Source organism: Erithacus rubecula (genome assembly GCF_903797595.1).
Source record: "Erithacus rubecula genome assembly, chromosome: 4".
NCBI lineage: Eukaryota > Metazoa > Chordata > Aves > Passeriformes > Muscicapidae > Erithacus > Erithacus rubecula.
In genome coordinates, this window is record NC_136686.1 from 67,728,444 (window position 1) to 67,747,563 (window position 19,120).

Consider the following 19,120-nt stretch of genomic DNA (forward strand, 5'->3'; position numbering starts at 1 on the left):
CCAAAAATCCCATGAGGAAAATGGGATGAAATGGGAGAAAATGGGATTTCAATGGGATTAAAACGGGCTAAAATGGGATTAAATGGGATAAAAATGGGAGAAAATGGGATTTAAATGGGATGAAAACGGGCTAAAATGGGATAAAATGGGATGAAAATGGGATAAAATGGAATGAAAATGGGATTAAATGGGATAAAAATGGAAGAAAATGGGATTTAAATGGGATAAAATGGGATAATGAAAATGGAATAAAATGGGAGAAAATAAAATTTAAATGCGATGAAAATGGGATTTAAGTAAGTTAAAATGGGATAAAATAGGATAAAATTGGGATAAAATGATATTTAAATGGGATGAAAATGGGATAAAAATGGGATTTAAATAGGTTAAAATGGGATAAAAATGGGATAAAATGGGATTTAAATGGGATTTAAATAGGTTAAAATGGGATAAAAATGGGGTTAAAATGGGATAAAAATGGGATGAAAATGGGAAGAAAATAAAATTAAAATGGGATTAAAATGGGATTAAAATGGGATGAAAATGAAATTTAAATGGGTTAAAATGGGATGAAAATTAAATTTAAATGGAATTCAAATGGAATAAAAATGGGGTTAAAATGAGATAAAAATGGGATTAAAATGGGATTAAATGGGATAAAAATGGGAAGAAAATGAAATTAATATGGGATAAAAATGGGGTTAAAATGGGATACAAATGGGGTTAAAATGGGATTAAGTGGGATAAAATAGGATGAAAATGGGATGAAAAGGCATCAGAGCTGCTCCAGAGCACAGAATTCCCAGCTGGAATAATTAATAATTCCCACTCCCCCATTTTCCCATTTCCCTCCCCCCTGGCTGGATCCCACAGAGGAAATCCAGGAAAATCCAGGAAGGCAAATCCCACCTGGAAAAGCCCAAAATTCCCCCCAACAGGGAGAATTCCAAGTAAAATTCCAGAAATCCCAAAAAACAACAATTCCACAGAAAAGAGGAATTCCTGACAAATCCTATTTACAGCAGCCACTTCAATTAAATTAAATTAAATTAAATTAAATTAAAAGGGAGCAGTGGGGGGAGGTAGAAGAGAAGGAAAAATCCTCCAGGGTTTTTTTGGGAATTCCAGGGATTTTCTGGGAATTCCAGGGATTTTCCCCAGGAATTCCAGGAGTTTTTTTCTGTGAATTTTTCTCTGGGAATTCCAGGGTTTTTTCCTGGGAATCCCAGGAGTTTTCCCTGGCAATTTTTCCCTGGGAATTCCAAGGATTTTCCCAAGAATTCCAGGGTTTTTTCCTGGGAATTCCAGGGATTTTTCCTGGGAATTTTTCCCTGGGAATCCTGGGGTTTTTTTCCTGGGAATTCCAGGGGTTGTCCTGGGAAATTTTCCCTGTGAATTCCAGGGTTTTTTCCCTGGGAATTGCAGGGTTTTTCCCAGGAATTTTTCCCCAAGAATTCCAAGGTTTTTCCTGAGAATCACAGGGTGTTTCCTGGGAATTTTTCCCTGGCAATCCCAGGGTTTTTCCTGGGAATTCCAGGGGTGTTTCCTGGGAATTCTTCCCTGGGAATCCCAGGGTGTTTCCTGGCAATTTTTCCCTGGGGCTTCCAAGGATTTTCCCAGTGTATTTTTCCTGGGGATTGTGTTTTTCCCTGGCAGCCCCAGGGCTGTCCTGGCTGTGTCAGGTGTGTCCTGGCCGTGTCAGGGCTGTCCTGGCCGTGTCAGGTGTGTCCTGGCCGTGTCAGGGCTGTCCTGGCCGTGTCAGGGCTGTCCTGGCCGTGTCAGGTGTGTCCTGGCTGTGTCAGGGCTGTCCTGGCCGTGTCAGGTGTGTCCTGGCCGTGTCAGGTGTGTCCTGGCCGTGTCAGGTGTGTCCTGGCCGTGTCAGGGCTGTCCTGGCCGTGTCAGGTGTGTCCTGGCCGTGTCAGGGTGTCCTGGCCGTGTCAGGGCTGTCCGGCCGTGTCAGGTGTGTCCTGGCCGTGTCAGGTGTGTCCTGGCTGTGTCAGGTGTGTCCTGGCCGTGTCAGGGCTGTCCTGGCCGTGTCAGGTGTGTCCTGGCTGTGTCAGGGCTGTCCTGGCCGTGTCAGGTGTGTCCTGGCCGTGTCAGGTGTGTCCTGGCTGTGTCAGGTGTGTCCTGGCCGTGTCAGGTGTGTCCTGGCCGTGTCAGGTGTGTCCTGGCTGTGTCAGGTGTGTCCTGGCTGTGTCAGTTGTAGCACAGGTACTGGATGAGCCGGGGTGGGATCTGCAGCCGGGAGATCTTGTCCAGCCCGCGCTGGCCGGCAGCTCTGCGCACGCTGAGCCGGCACAGCTGCAGCAGGCTCAGGGGGGTCTCTGTGGGGAAACGGGGAGGGGATGGGATGGGGAATGGATGGGATGGGATGGGATGGGATGGGATGGGATGGGATGGGATGGGATGGGATGGGATGGGATGGGATGGGATGGGATGGGATGGGATGGGATGGGATGGGGAATGGGGCAGGGATGGGGAATGGGGCAGGGATGGGGAATGGGGCAGGGATGGGATGGGATGGGATGGGATGGGATGGGATGGGATGGGATGGGATGGGATGGGGAATGGGGCAGGGATGGGGAATGGGGCAGGGATGGGGCAGGGATGGGGAATGGGGCAGGGATGGGGAATGGGGCAGGGATGGGGAATGGGACAGGGATGGGGATGGGGCAGGGATGGGAATGGGGCAGGGATGGGGTCAGAAATGGGGCAGGGATGGGGTCAGAAATGGGGCAGGGATGGGGAATGGGGCAGGGATGGGGAATGGGGCAGGGATGGGAATGGGGCAGGGATGGGGAAAAATGGGATCAGGAATGGGGAAATGGGGTCAGAGAGGGGGAAACAGGGCCAGGGATAGGATCAGAAATGAGGAAGGGATGGAATCAGGAATGGGGCAGGGATGGGGAAAAATGGGATCAGGAATGGGGAAATGGGGTCAGAGATGGGGAAACAGGGGCAGGGATGGGAAATGGGAAACAGGAATGGGGAAATGGGATCAGGAGTGGGGAAATGGGGTCAGAGACAGGGAAATGGGAGCAGTGATGGGGAAAAATGGGATCGGAAACGGGGAAATGGGATCAGGAATGGGGAATGGGGCCAGGGATGGGGAATGGGGAAAGGATGGGGAATGGGGAAGGGATGGGATCAGAAATGGGGACAGGGATGGGGAAATGGGGGCAGGGATGGAGAATGAGATCAGGAATGGAGAAATAGGATCAGAGATGGGGAAATGGGAAAGAAGAACAGAGAAAAACGGGAACGGGGAAATGGGATCAAACCAAGAAAAACGAGAAAAACAAGATCAGAAAATTCTCCGCAGGTAAAATGCAGCAAAGGCGCTAAGAACAAGACCAGGAGAAGGCAAGGGGCTGCAGGGCCGCGCACTCACTCTCGTAGTACTCGAGGCACCGCGCGGTGGCGCTGCTGCTCCAGCTGTAGTCCGAGGGTTTCTTGCCGCGGTTGTCCCGCGCGTAGATGTTGCCCCCGAACTGCACCAGCAGCTCCACCAGCGCCGCGCTGCGCACCTTGGCCGCGTGGTGCAGCGCCGTCTCGTGCAGCTTGGCCGCGTTCACGTTGGCTCCTGGGGACAGCAGGGGTGACAGAGGGAATGGGGATGGGAGAGGGGATTGGAAATGGGGATGGGAGAGGGAATGGGGATTGGGAATGGGGATTGGAGAGGGGATTGGAGAGGGGATGGGAAAGGGAATGGGGATTGGGAATGAGGATTGGAGAGGGGATGGGGATTGTATAGGGGAATGGGGATTGGGCAGGGAATGGGAAAGGGAATGGGGATTGGAAATGGGGATTGGAGAGGGGATGGGGATGGGAGAGGAGATTGGAGAGGGAATGGGGATTGTATAGGGGAATGGGGATTGGAGAGGGGATGGGGATTGTATAGGGGAATGGGGATTGGAGAGGGGATTGGAGAGGGGATGGGGATTGTATAGGGGAATGGGGATTGGAGAGGGGATGGGAAAGGGAATGGGGATTGGGAATGGGGATTGGAGAGGGGATTGGAGAGGGGATGGGGATTGGAGAGGGGATGGAGATTGGAAATGGGGATGGGGATTGGAAATGGGGATTGGAGAGGGGATGGGAAAGGGAATGGGGATTGGGAATGAGGATTGGAGAGGGGATGGGGATGGGAAAGGGAATGGGGATTGGAAATGGGGATTGGAGAGGGGATGGGGATTGGGCAGGGAATGGGGATTGGACAGGGAATGGGGATTGGACAGGGAATGGGGATTGGGCAGGGAAGGGGGATTGGGCAGGGAATGGGGATTGGGTAGGGGAATAGGAATTGGGCAGGGAAATATGGCATGGGGAAAGGGGATTTACCCAGGGAAATGGGATTTATACAGGGAAATGGGAATATGGCCAGGGGAATGGGATTTGTACAGGGAAATGGGGTTTGGACAGAGAATGGGATTTGTACAGGGAAATGGGGATTTATCCAGGGAAATGGGAGTATGGCATGGGAAAAGGAGATTTACCCAGGGGAAAGGGGATTTATACAGGGAAATGGGAATATGGTCAGGGGAAATGGGGATTTATACAGGTGAAAGGGGATTTATATAGGGGAAATGGGATTTATTCAAGGAAATGGGAATATGGTCAGGGGAAAGGGGATTTATAAAGGGGAATGGGATTTATACAGGGAAAAGGAGATTTATACAAGGAAGTGGAGATAAGGCCAGAGGAATGGGGATTTATCCAGGGAAATGGGAATTTATTCAGGGAAATAGGGACTTAGGCAGGGAAAAGGGGATTTATGATGGGAATGGGAATTTTTTCAGGGGAAAGGGAATGTATAGAGAAAAAAGGAAATGTAGGCAGGGAAAAGGGAATTTATTTAGGGAAAAGGGAATCTGGTCAGGGAAGATGAAATCCAGGCAAGAAAAGGAAATCTGGCCAGGGAAATGGGAATCCAGGCAGGGAAAAGGAAATTTATCCAAGCAAAAAAATGGGATCAAAATGTGATCAAAGGGAAAATTGGGACCCAAGCAGGGTTTAAACCCAGGATCAGGGGGGTGTCTGCAGGAAATCATTTTCCAGAGTGATTCCCAGAGTTGTTCCTGGGTTTTTCCCAGTGGGAATGCCTTACCTGCCTGGAGGAGCAGCTTGGCACAATCCAGGTGTTCCCTGGCACAGGCAACATGCAGGGGGGTCCCAAAGTGACAATCATGAGCCTCCAGGTTGGCACCCACATCAATGAGGAGCTGCACACACTCTGAGCTGCCTTGGGACAGGAAAAAAGGGGAAAATCCCAGTGAAAAGTGGGAATTGCTGCTCTGGAGGGAGGCTGGGAACAGCCTGGGGATGGCTGAGGGGGTGGGAGGGAAGAATTGTATGGGATGGAATTCTGAGCTGGGAATGGAGGTGGTGGAAATGAGGAATTTTAAGGAATTGAGGTGATGGAAGTGAGGAATTCTGAGGAATTCTAAGGAATTGAGGTGGTGGAAATGAGGAATTTTATAGGATGGAGGCTCTGAGTAGAAATGGGATCAGAGGGGGTTCTGCAGGGAAAAAGGGGATCAGAAACAAGATCTGAGGGGTCTCTGCAGGAAAAAATGGATAAAAATGGGAAAAACAGAATCAGAAATGGGATCAGAGAGGTTTCTGTAGGGAAAAAGGGGATCAGAAATAAGATCTGAGGGGTCTCTGCAGGAAAAATTGGATAAAAAATGATAAAATGGATAAAATTGGATCAGTAATGGGATCAGAGAGGATTCTGCACGAAAAAAATGGGAAAACAGGATCAGAAATGGGATCAGAAATGGGATCAGAGGGGTCTCTGCAGGAAAAAATGGGATCAGAAATGGGGGTCTCTGCAGAGAAAGGAGGGATACACATGGGATCAGAGGCATTTCTGCAGGAAAATGGAATAAAATGGGATCAGAGATGTCTTTGCAGGAAAGAATGGGGAAAATGGGATCAAAAATGGGATCATAAATAGGATCAGAGAGGTTTCTGCAGGGAAAAATGGGATCAAAAGGGGATCTGAGGGGGGTCTGCAGGGAAAAATGGGATTAAAAGGGGATCAGAGGGGTGTCTGCTGGGAAAAATGGGATCATAAATAGGATCAGAGAGGTCTCTGCAGAGAAAAATGGGATCAAAAGTGGGATCATAAATAGGATCAGAGGGGTGTCTGCAGGGAAAAAATGGGATCAAAAGGGGATCTGAGGGGTCTCTGCAGGAAAAAATGGGATCAAAAATAAGAAAAACAGGATCAGAAACAGGGTCCCTGCAGGTCTCTCCTCCTTCCCCTGAACCCCAGCAGACTTTGACCAACCGCTGATCAAACCAAGAGACCCTGGTGCCTTTTTTTTTTTTTCATTCCAAGCCGCAAACCCTCAAGGCAAAAAAGCTGCGGCATTACCATTCATGCAGGCTTCGTGCAGAGGGGAGGCGGTGTAGAGGGGCGGGTGACCTTGGCGCCGTGGGACAGCAGCACCTTGACGCACTCGATGCTGCCCGAGGCGCAGGCGTCGCACAGGGGAGTGCTGCCGTCGATGTTCCGGGCGTCCACCTACCGGCAGCAACGGGGAAAGGGAAAAAAAGAAAAAAAACAAAAAAAAAAAAAGTGGGTGGTGGCGTTGGGAAGGTGGGAGTGGTTTGTAAGGGGGAGTAGGGATGGTGGTGGTTTGTGTTTTTATGTGTTGTGTCTGTAGGGTTTGAATTCTTTCAGGGATTGGGGTTCTGGGGTAGTTGTAATGTTTTGCATGGAGAGATTTTCCCTGAAATCCTATATAAACCTCTCCTAGCATAGCTTGAGGGGAAAAATGGGATCAGAAAAGAGATCAGGGAATGCTGAGCTGCTCCTGAGCTGGGATTGTCCCTGGGCACAAGGGTGGGATGAGCTTTCCACAAAAATCCCACTGGGAATCCCTCACTCACTTGGATGGGATTATTGGAGCCATATTGGTTGGAAAAAGATTTTCTAGGATTGAATCCAACCATTGCCAGCACTGCCAAGGCCACCCATGTCCCCATGTGTCACATCCACAGGGTTTGAAATCCCTGCAGGAATGGGGATTCCTGCACAGTTTCAGTGCCTGACAACCTTCTCCATGGAGAGATTTTCCCTACAATCCAATCTAAACCTCTCCTAGCACAGCTTGAGGGGAAAAATGGGATCAGAAATGGGATCAGAAATGGGATCAGAAATGGGATCAGAGCTGCTCCTGAGATGGAATTTTCCCTGGGCACAAGGGTGGGATGAGCCTTCCTCACAAATCCCACTGGGAATCCTTTACTCACTTGGATGGGATTATTGGAGCCAGGGAATCATTTTGGTCAGAAAAGATTTTCTAGGGTTGAATCCAACCATTCCCATGTCCCCAAGTGCCACATGCACAGGGTTTGAAATCCCTGCAGGGATGGGGACTCCACCATTGCCCTGGGCAGCTGTTCCCATGTCCCACAACCTTTTCCATTGAGGAATTTTCCTTAAAACCCAACCTAAACCTCCCCTGTCCCACCCTGAGGCTGTTCCCTGGAGCAGAGCCTGACCTGGGGCTGTCCCCTCCTGTCAGGGGCTTGTGCAGAGCCACAGGGTCCCCCCTGATCCCCCTTTTCTCCAGGCTAAGCCCCTTCCCCAGCTCCCCCACCTTTTCCTGGTTCTCCAGACTCTTCCCCAGCTCCCCCATCTTTTCCTGGTTCTCCAGACCCTTCCCTGAACTTGCTCCATCCCCTCAGATCTTTCCTGCACCGCGGCAAATCCATCCAAAGCTTAAATCCCATTTTGTCTCTACCAGACCCCACAGAAACATCTCCAACAGCAATGCAGGTGAATTCCCAGCTGGCTGCACACCTGTGCCCCTGCATCCAGCAGGAGTTTGACACACTGGGCCTGTCCCCTGAGGCTGGCCTCGTGCAGGGGGGTGATGGAGTCGTAGGTGACGGCGTTGACGCAGGCGCCGCTCTCGATCAGCTGCTGCAGCTGCACGATCTCCCCTCTCCTGGCAGCCTCGTGCACTGGTGTCCTGTCAGCCCAGAAACCTGGGGAAAAGGGGAAAACATCAGTGGGGCCAGCCATGAAATGATAGGGATGGAAATATGGGTTGGGGAATGGGATGGAGTTTCCATCTGGAGGAGCTGGAATGGGATTCCCGGAGGAAAAGGTGTTGTCGCATCCTTGGGGTTGTCCCAGGTCAGGCTTGGAGCAACCTGGGGGAGTGGGAGGTGGTGGGACAAGATGGGTTTGCAACTCAAGTTGTTTCATGGAGTTCTGGATTCTTAGAGGAGCAGGGAAAAAGAGCTGGGATCAAGGAACAGCTCAGCCCAACTCAAAAATCCTTTCCTAAACTCTGGATTCATGGAGGAACATGGAAAAAGAGCTGGGATCAAGGAACAGCTCAGCCCAACTCAAAAATCCTTTCCTAAACTCTGGATTCATGGAGGAACATGGAAAAAGAGCTGGGATCAAGGAACAGCTCAGCCCAACTCAAAAATCCCTCCCTAAACTCTGGATTCATGGAGGAACATGGAAGAAGAGCTGGGATTAAAGGAACAGCTCAGCCCAGCTCAAAAATCCCTTCCTAAAATCTGGATTCTTAGAGAAGCAGGGACTAAAAGAGCAACTCAGCCCAACTTAAAAAATCCATTCTTAAACTCTGGATTCATGGAGGAACATGGAAAAATAGCTGGGATCAAGGAACAGCTCAGCCCAACTCAAAAATCCCTCCCTAAACTCTGGATTCATGGAGGAACACGGAAAAAGAGCTGGGATTAAAGGAACAGCTCAGCCCAGCTCAAAAATCCCTTCCTAAAATCTGGATTCTTAGAGAAGCAGGGACTAAAAGAGCAACTCAGCCCAACTTAAAAAATCCATTCTTAAACTCTGGATTCATGGAGGAACATGGAAAAATAGCTGGGATCAAGGAACAGCTCAGGTCAACTCAAAAACCCCTTCCTAAACTCTGGATTCATGGGGAAGCAGTCAAAGAGAGCTGGGATCAAGGAACAGATCAGCTCAACTCAAAAATCCTTTCCCAATCTCTGGATTCTTAGAGAAGCAGGGACTAAAGCAGCAACTCAGCCCAACTTAAAAACCCTTTCCTAAACTCTGGGTTCTTAGAGGAGCAGGGAAAAAGAGCTGGAATTAAAGGAACAACTCAGCCCAGCACAAAAAATATATTCTTAAGCTATGGATTCATGGAGGAGCATGGAAAAAACAGCTGGGATCAAGGAGAAAGTCAGCCCAACTCAAAACTCCCTTCCCCAAAAGCCCAACTCAAAAATCCCTTCCCAAAAAGTTCATGGAGCTTGGAAAAAGAAGTTTCCACCTCCAGCACCTTTGCTCAGCATCCAGCACAGGGAATTCTGGCTCAGTTGTCACCATGAGGTGACAATGTCACCTCCTCTCAGGTGGCATTTTCTGTGGATGGTGGCAAAGAGTAAAAAAACAGCTCTGTGTGTTAATGCAGCCTCTCCAGAAAATAAGGGAATTCTGAGTCCCTTTCTCACAGGGGTTTTTTTCTTGGTTTGTGAGATCCTCATTGCTTTGCTAATATCCCTGGGCAGGAGAGTTTTCCTTGCATGGTGGTTTTTTATGTCAGGAGAAGCAAATTTAAATGAGGATCTAAGGAGAGCTTCCAGCACATTCCAGGAGAGCTGGAGAGGGACTGGGGACAAGGGATGGAGGGACAGGACCCAGGGAATTGGGGAAGGGGAGATTGGGCAGGAATTGCTGGGCTGGCATTGCCAGAGAATCCCTGGATCCTGCAATGCCCCAGCAAGGATTGGAGCAGCCTGGGATGCTGGAGGTGTCCCTGCCATGAGCTTTGAGCTCCTTCCCAGCCAAGGCAGCCCAGGATTCTGGGATTCAGGACACTCAGCATCCATCCAGAGGGGTTTGGATGGACAGTGGGCATGGAAAAGAGAGGAAAAGGGAAGGGAGAGCCTGGATGGTTGAGCAAGGATAAGGATCGTTCATGGGGAATTTAGGGAGGAACAAGGATGTTCCCTTGTCCCGAGAGCATCCACTTATCCCTTCCTTGCCCTAAACCCCATCCTTAACCCCAAAAATCACACTTTAACCCCCCCCAAAAACCATCCTGCCACCACCAAATCCATCCTATAACGCTCAAACCCCATCTTTAACCCCAAAAAACACTCTTTAACCCCAAAACCCACACTTTAACTCCCAAGCCCACATTTAACACCAACACCATCCTGCGAGCCCCAAACTCGCCTTGCACAGCCCAAATCACCTCGCAAACCCCAAAACTCATCTCGCAACCCCCCCAACCCCGAGGCTCGGAGCAGCCGCGGTGCGCTGCCGGCGCGGCTCCGCTGTCCCCAGCTGCTCTCCCCGGTGTCCCCCGGTGTCCCCCGGTGTCCCCAGCCCCGGCGGGGTCCCCACGCACTGATGTCGCCCCGGAGGGAGCCGCTGCTCTCCATGGCCCGGCCCCCGAGCCGCCGCCGCGGCCTGTCCCGCTCCCGGGGCCTCCCGCTGCAGGCCCGGCCGCGCGGAGCATGCCGGGAGTTGTAGTCCGGGGAGGGCGGCGCTGGGGGCGCTGGAGACACTGGGAATACTGGGAATACTGGGGATACTGGGGATACTGGGAATACTGGGGATACTGGGGATACTGGGGACATTGGGGATACTGGGAATACTGGGAATACTGGGGATACTGGGGATACTGGGGATACTGGGGACATTGGGGATACTGGGAACACTGGGAATACTGGGGACACTGGGGATACTGGGAACACTGGGGACACTGGGGATACTGGGAATACTGGGGACATTGGGGATACTGGGAACACTGGGAATACTGGGGACACTGGGGACACTGGGAATACTAGGGATACTGGGGACACTGGGAATACTGGGAACACTGGGAATACTGGGGATACTGGGAACACTGGGGATACTGGGAATACTGGGGACACTGGGGATACTGGGGATACTGGGGATACTGGGGACACTGGGAATACTGGGGACATTGGGGGGACGACTGGGATGGGGATACTGGGATGGGGGACTGGGAGCACTGGGATGGGGTGCAGGGGTTACTGGGAGCACTGGGATGTGGTGCAGGGGTTACTGGGAGCACTGGGATGGGGTGCAGGGGTTACTGGGGGCACTAGGATGGGGGTACAGGGGTTACTGGGAGCACTGGGATGTGGTGCAGGGGTTACTGGGAGCACTGGGATGGGGTACAGGGGTTACTGGGAGCACTGGGATGTGGTGCAGGGGTTACTGGGAGCACTGGGATTTGGTACAGGGGTTACTGGGAGCACTGGGATGGAGTGCAGGGGTTACTGGGAGCACTGGGATGGGGTGCAGGGGTCACTGGGAGCACTGGGATGGGGTGCAGGGGTCACTGGGAGCACTGGGATGGGGTGCAGGGGTTACTGGGAGCACTGGGATGTGGTGCAGGGGTTACTGGGAGCACTGGGATTTGGTACAGGGGTTACTGGGAGCACTGGGATGGGGTGCAGGGGTTACTGGGAGCACTGGGATGGGGTGCAGGGGTTACTGGGGTTACTGGGATGGAGTGCAGGGGTTACTGGGAGCACTGGGATTTGGTACAGGGGTTACTGGGAGCACTGGGATGGGGTGCAGGGGTTACTGGGAGCACTGGGATTTGGTACAGGGGTTACTGGGAGCACTGGGATGGGGTGCAGGGGTTACTGGGAGCACTGGGATTTGGTACAGGGGTTACTGGGAGCACTGGGATGGGGTACAGGGGTTACTGGGAGCACTGGGATAGGGTACAGGGGTTACTGGGAGCACTGGGATGGAGTGCAGGGGTTACTGGGAGCACTGGGATTTGGTACAGGGGTTACTGGGAGCACTGGGATGGAGTGCAGGATTTATTCTCTTCAGGGAGAGCTGCTCCTCCCAGCAGATTCCTTCATTTTTACTATTTTTTTATGAAAAAAAATCATTTTTTAGAAAAAATTCATTTTTTAGCAAAAAAACCCCAAAGAACAACCCAACTCTATCAGTTCACTTCTTAACATGAAAATCCACCCTGACCTTGTTCCCTGCAGGGATGGAAAAATCCAAATTTTTCTCCTGAAAATCCCAATTTGGAAGAAAATAATTTTGGAGAAAATTCCAATTTTGGAGAAATCCAATTTTCTCCCTGCAGGAAGGTGAAATTCCAGAAATCCAGTGGGAAACTTCTGCTCAGCACAAGGGTGGAGCTGGAAATTCAATAATTCCAGAAAAAACTAAAATTGTTCCATCCTGCCAAGTGAGAATTAGAAGATTTTTCATTTTTGAGGATGACTTGTCTCAAAAAAAATGAGATTTTCCAAAGGAATTGTGGCTGCTCCATCCTTGGAATTTTTGGAGAAATGTAAAATTGGATGAATTTTAAGTCCCTTTCCACCCAAAATATTTCATTATTCCAAGATTTTTTTGCCAGGATCAAACCTTTGGGGAAGATCTTGTGTCTTCTGTATCCAGCTGTACCTGGGAAAGAGCAATAATTAATAATTAATAATTAATATTTAGATTCAGTATTTCCAAATCAGCAGGTTTATATTGCAAAATTATCAACTAAGCAACACACCAGGAATTATTGTTAAAATCCTTTAAAATTTTTTAATTTTGTGAAAAATAAGGGGGGAAATGACAAAAAGAGTTAAAAAAAATAAGAATTTTCTTCATTTCTTGTAATCTTTGAGTCATTTCCTGTGTGGTTTTACAGTTGTGAAACCACCACTAAATTGAAATAAATTTGGTTTAGTTCAAGGCTTTAGTCAGGGCTGGTTTAACTTTAGGTCTGACTTTAAAAAACCACCAGAAAATTATTTTAAATGTTATCACTCCAGCAGCAACTTGGGTTTTTGCAGGATGCCAAAATTGCTTAAAAAAAAACAAAACAAAAAAAAACAAAACCAAAACTAAATCAAACCAAAAAGCAAAAAAATCTTAACTTGTGAGCACTGCATGAAGACACCATGAAAAAACACCAAATTTTTTTTTCATGGGTTGTTTTTGATGATTTTCACCAATTTTTTTGGGGCAGATGTGACAGAATTGAAAAGGAATAAAATAAAAATTGAGCAAAAATTGTTGTGAGATCTTCAAAATTAAAGTTTTTCTTGATTGGAGTGAAGAACAGGGCAAGGGGTGACACCCCTCCTCAGCAATGGAAATAAAGTAAAAAATTGGGTTGAAAGGTCCAGATTTTTTTGGGGTTTTTTGGGGTTTTTTTTATGAGAAATTTTCTCCCTTTTAGAGAAAATAAAGCAGAAATGGGGGCAGCAAATTTCCATCCACTCGAGCTCATTGGATTTTGGAGAAAATTGAATTTTCCCCCCCAATAAAATCACTGCCTGGTTGTCAAAAAATGATGGTATGACAGAAATGATCCCAATTTTTAGAAATCAAAGAAAAGCAAACCAATTTCTGATGTCACAAATGATGTGGTGAGACCTTGGGATGGAATCCCAAGAATTCTCATCCTGGAGAGTTCAAGGACGTTTGGAAAAAAACCTGGGAGAGTGGAAAGTCCATGGAAAAATTCCTGCAATGTGGAATTAGCAGATGTTTAAGGAAATAAGAGAAAACTCACAAAAATAAAACAGAGAAATCCAGAATTTCCATGATTTCTGGGATTAATAAATCCTAATATAAATTAATAAATTAAATTAAATAAATCCTCTCTGGTTGTGTTTTCACCCTGAAACTCCTGGCACTGCCCCACCACAGTCAATAATTAATAAATTGAATTATTTGCTTTACCTTGATGTCATCAGGAGCTCCATTTGACTCATTCCTTCAGAATAACCACAGAATCAGCAAGGATCAGTATTTTTTATTTTTTTATTGTCTCTTTTTCTGAATAAAAGAGGGAAATAAAACTACCCAAAGACTTTGTAAAATCAGCTTGAAGTATGCCAGAACTTTATGAGTCAAGGTTTCCAAGAAAACAGAGCCCTTGCCATGGTAACTACCCCAAAAAACCACGCGGCACCAAAAGGGACAGAAAAAACTCCATTTAAAAAATGGGCTCGAGCTCCAGAGCTCCAGTTCCTCTCCTCAGCAAAAAAATTAATAAATAATTCAATTTGGCAAAGATTTTTTAGGATGATCCAGTCCAAACCATCAGAACTGATGGTAAAATCTCTTTGGATTTTTTGCTTTTTGAAGGAGCTGTCAGGTGAAATGTTCCATTTCCTCACCACAAGTAGCTCCCAAATATTAAAATATTTGGATTTTATTGGGACAGGTGAATGATCCCACTGGAGGTGGAAATTTGGATTTTCTGACTGCAGAGCTGAGATGCTCCAGAATTTTCTCTTAGGTCAAAGCCCAGGGCTGTTGATTTTTTTCCCCCTCCAAGAGCAACCAGGAAATAGTTCAGTCTCAGCAAAAATTGTCAGGATTTATTGCCAGCAGGAGCTAAAAAAAAAACCCAAAAAACCAACCATGGATCTGGCAAATTTGCTATAAAACTGTGCCCTGCCCCAAAAAAATTCACTTTTTTTTTCTGCCTGACCTGCATTTTTTTTCCACTGGCACTTTGCACTCCGCGTGCTGTAGCAAATTCTTAGGATGGGTGAAATATCCACAAGGTTCCTGATTTATTTGGGTACTAAGGACTCATAAATGAGTTGTCCATTGTTGTTCTTTCCATTTTTTTTTGTGGGATTTGTTTGCCAATCTTTCCTGCAAAGATCTAAAGCAAAACCTTGGTGCTGAGAATGGGGACACCACAGCAAGGATGAGGAATCAGCCTCTCCTTAAGTTTATTATGGATTGATGTTGGAACCTTGAATTTTGAATTTTCTGTGCTTTTTTGACACTGACCTTCAGGAGAACATTGCTTTTGAGTTCAGGCCTTGGAGAAAGCTTCCAAAATATGAGTGATGGGTGTGCAGTTAAAACAAAAGCGTGTGAAAGGTTTTAAATTCGAGGTTTTTAGAATATAGTAATAGGTATGGGACAAAAAGGAGGATTTTGGGTGTTGTCTTTTCTATGTTTTTTCTTCTTCTTGATTTCAGGCAGTGGTTTTTGGTTGGGTAGTGCTGCACTGCAGGTCACAGGTGTTTGGTTATTAGGTCAAAAACATAAATAATACAGGTGGTAATTCTGTATTGTATTTAAAAGACCTTGTAATGAGCTAAATTCAGCTCCATTTTGCTCACTTTTAGCTGATAGTTCCAAGTGTTGCAGAACTCTTTGTACTTTAGATAAGATTTAATCAACAACCAAGCCCAAACTCGAGAAATTCATCTCCTTTGTGTTTTAAACCTTGAGGCTCAGCAGAAGAAAATGAAGACAAGCTCTGATGAGGTGACCTTTGATAGATGTGGAAAAAAGCAGCTGGAATTCCAGGTGGAATCCCCTCCAAGGCTCATTGCCCAGCCAAACACAACCTCTGCCCCAAAGTTCAGGACGGGGTGTTCCTCCAAACTCTTGTGTAAGAGGTTGGGCAAGCCCAGAGCTCCCTGTTCCCTGCTCTGAAGGTGATTGGGACATTTGTCCCTGGAGGGGTTTTGTTTCTGCAGAGCCTGCTGAACCCCAAAAATGATCATCTGCTTCTTCTGTTCCGTGTGGGTTTAATACTGGGGTGAGGCAAGGCAGAACCATCAAGAGGGGCTTTAATGAGCCTCTTCCTTTATACCCTCAGGGCCTTTCCCCATAATTTTTCAGCTTTTCTGGTCCAGTTTTTCCTCAGTTTCTCATTTTGGATCTTCCCTCAGTCCCCTTCTCATTCCTTCTTTCCCTCACCCATCACATCATTCCCTGAGTCCCTTCCTCAATTCCCCCAAAATCCCTTCCCTGATCCCCTCAGCCCCTTCCCTCAGGGTCTTTTCCCATATTTCTTCATCCATCCATCCCCTTCCCTAATTTCCTCACCCCATTTCGTGTCACTCACCCTCATCCCTCAGTCTTCTTCCCTTACTCAGTGCCTTTCCCAAAGATTTGTTTTGGATCTTTCCTCAAGTCTTTCCCTCACCTCAGTCCTTCCCCCTCAGGGTTTTTTCTCAGTCGCTCATTTTGGCTCTTCCCTCAGAGCCTTTCCCCATCATTTTTTAATTTTTCTGGTTCAGTTTTTTCCTCAGTTTCTCATTTTGTATCTCCCCTCAGTCCCCTTCTCATTCCTTCTTTCCCTCATACCTCACATCATTTCTTAAATCCATTCCCTCACCGCAGTCCTTCCTTCTCAGTGTTTTACCTCAGCCCCTTTCCCTCAGGGCCTTTCTCCACCATTTTTTAGCTTTTCTGGCCCAGTTTTTCCTCAGTTTCTCATTTTGGATCTTCCCTCAGTCCCCTTCTCATTCCTTCTTTCCCTCACATCATCCCTTAAACCTCTTCCTTCACCTCAGTCCTTGTCCCTCAATGTTTTTCCTCACCTCCTCAGGGCCTTTCCCCCATATTTCTTTATCCATTTTGTTCCCTTCCCTCATCTTCTCACTCCATTTTTGTTTCCCTCACCTCAGTGCTTTCATTTGATCCTCAGCCCTATCCCTGTTCCCGACGTTCCCTTGTCCTCCGTGGATCAGGATATTCCCAAAGTCCCACACACACATGGAAGTGGATGTTTAAGGAGAAAAAGAAGATAAATAATCCCATTTTTCTGCACCAGATCTGCCTGGCAAGGAGAAAGTTTGTCCTTGAGTAGTTGTGGGAAGAGGTGGAGTCAAGTGTGGAGGGGCTGAGGGGATCAGGAGGGGGTTGAGATAAAATACTGAGGGTGAAGGGGCTCCAGCCATGATGTGGAATGTGAGGGAATAATGGAAGGAATTTTAGGACTGAGGAAAGGCCCAAAACAAGGAGCTGAGGGGGAAGGTCCAAAGTGAGGAAAGGGGCACAAGGAATGATATGAGGGGTGAGGAAAAGGGGTTTTATGAGACTGAGGGAAATCCAAAAAAGGAACTGTCTTAAGGGAAAACCCTGAGGGGAAGACTGAGGTGAGTAAAGGGAAGGAGTTTGGGGACTGAGGGAAGGTTCGAAACATGCTCTGGGGAAGGCATTGAGATGGAAAGAAAAATAAAAGAAGGGAATATGCAGTGGGAAGAGCTCGGGGAGGGAATTGGGGGAGACTCAAAAGGGAAAACACTGAGGGGGAAGGACTGAGGAGAGAACGGAATCTGTCCCCATGACATGAAGGATAAGCAAAGAGGCAGCGGGAAGAGTTGAAGTCAGGCATGGAGGAGCTGAGGTGATCAAGATCAGGACAAGACTGGGCAAGATCCCACCAAGGGCAAAAACTGATGGCCGAGCCAGTTCCTCCTTCACAATGAGGGAGCAACGCCCATGCGGCAAGATTCCCACCAAGGGCAAACATCAATGGCCGAACCGTTCCTCCCTCACAATGAGCGATCAGCGCCAGTGGCGGAACGGAAGAGGAAAGGCCGAGCAGCCAAAGTGCGGTGACCACGGGAAGAGGAAAACCGCGGGCGGCCCCTCGCTGTCTTTCCGGTTCAGTTTTCACTTTCTGTTTTTTTCCCCGCCGCTCCCGCCCCTCGTTCCCACTTCCTTCCTTCCTTCCCCCCTCTCCTCTCCTCTCCTGCCCGCCCCGTCCTTCCACTTCCTGAGGCCGGCGGATGGCGGCGGCCGCCCCGCACAGCCTCATGCCACTGGCCCGCTTAGCGGGACCGCACCGGGGCCGGGCGGGGCGGCCATGAGGGCAGCCTGAGGGACGGCCCGAGCGAGCCCGGCCATGGGCGAGAGGCGGCGAGGGAGAGAGCGGCGAGCCGGGCAGGGTGAGTGGGACCGGGGGGTGAGGGCGGGCGAGGCTCCATCGCGCCTTTCCTGTGAGTTGGGCGGTGGTTACCGGCTCCATGCTGCGTTCTTGAGGGAGGGAAAGGCGACCGGCTTCATGCCGATCATCCCTGAGGGGAAAAAATGCGACCGGCTCCATGCCGCTCCTGCTTGAAGGGAAAAAAGGCGACCGGCTCCATGCTGCTCTTCCCTGAGGTAAGGAAAGGCGACCGGCTCCATGCCGTTCTTCCCTGAGAGGAAAAAATGCGACTGGCTGCATGCCATTCTTTCCTGAGGGGAAAAAATGCGACTGGCTGCATGCCATTTCCTGAGAGAGGGAAAGGCGACCGGCTCCATGCCGCTCTTCCCTGAGGGGAAAAAATGCGACCGGCTCCATGCCGCTCTTCCCTGAGGGGAAAAAATGCGACCGGCTCCATGCCGCTCTTCCCTGCGAGGTGGGGATTGCTGGCTCCATGCCGCTTTTCCATAAGGAGAGGGGAAGGCTGCTGGCTTCATCCCGATTTTCCATGAGGAGAGAAGGATTCCCGGCTCCATCCCGCCCTTCCTTAAGGAGAAGCGGGGGAGAATTCAGTCTCCACGCCGCCCTTCTCTGGGAATTAAAGGGTTATTGCTCCATCCCCACTTTTCCCTGTGGAAAAAGACGATTTACCGGTTTCATGCCGCCCTTCCATGGAGAGCAGAGCGTTCGCCGGCTCCATGCTGCGAATAAAATTCCTGAATAAAAAGAAGGTTCCTGGCTCTTGCCACCATTCCCTGGGGAACCTTTGCCATGAGACCTCGGCCAAAAGCTCCTAGAAACCTAGGACACATCGGAACCAGCTGATTTTTGAAATTTTCTGCCTCTTTGGCTTTTCCTAGTGGCAGATCCCAAGGCCTGAGCAGCTGGGAAAGTCGCGGTGCTTTTTTTGGAGGTGCCCTTCAGGAGTGGGATTTGGGAATAAAAATGGTGCTGATCCCTCCCTGAGCCTCTGGGTCCCACTTTAGTGCAGCTGCGGGGTTGAAATTTGGTTTTATAAGTCGAGAAAAATCCATTCGTGCTCTGCTCTTGCACAATTCTAATCCCAGATTGTTCTGAAATTATCCCACGGAGGTTTTGGGTTGGAGCAGAGTTTGCCCAGCTCGAGGTCTGCACTCCTAATAATAATTAGGATAAACTGAGATAGATGAAACAAGCTGGATGGCACAAAAATAATTGTAAATTATAGGCCTTGCTCCATGGAAACCAAGTGTGTTTTTTATTTTTGATTGTGTTTTTTTTTAATTAAAAATATTCATTCTGTGATGATCCAGAACGATCCAGAATGATGCAGGAAGTGTTCTGCTTTTTTGGGCTACTCAAGTTATAATCAATGAAATTCTAAAAAAAATAAATTTTAACAAAAAAAAAATACTCAAAGTCTTTGATAAAAATGGATC

The 19,120-nt window shown here is 48.5% G+C and overlaps 2 protein-coding genes across 2 annotated transcripts in view; one reads left to right on the plus strand and one right to left on the minus strand.

Annotated features, from left to right (window-relative positions):
* Nucleotides 1–2,151: 2,151 nt before the first annotated feature.
* Nucleotides 2,152–10,492, minus strand: ASB13 (ankyrin repeat and SOCS box containing 13). Its single transcript, XM_079304016.1, is given in 7 exon segments — nt 2,152–2,324; nt 3,392–3,583; nt 5,108–5,242; nt 6,383–6,430; nt 6,433–6,532; nt 7,817–8,004; nt 10,374–10,492. Coding segments are annotated over 7 exon segments (825 nt in total). The 5' UTR covers nt 10,408–10,492; the 3' UTR covers nt 2,152–2,196.
* A 7,150-nt stretch (nt 10,493–17,642) lies between these two features.
* FBH1 (F-box DNA helicase 1) overlaps nt 17,643–19,120 on the plus strand; it is a gene marked incomplete at its 5' end in the record, with an annotated part of 18,987 nt that continues 17,509 nt past the window's right edge. The window contains one exon of the mRNA XM_079304481.1: nt 17,643–17,702. Within this exon, the coding sequence (XP_079160607.1) occupies nt 17,643–17,702 (60 nt within the window). The remainder of the gene's footprint in view (nt 17,703–19,120) is intronic.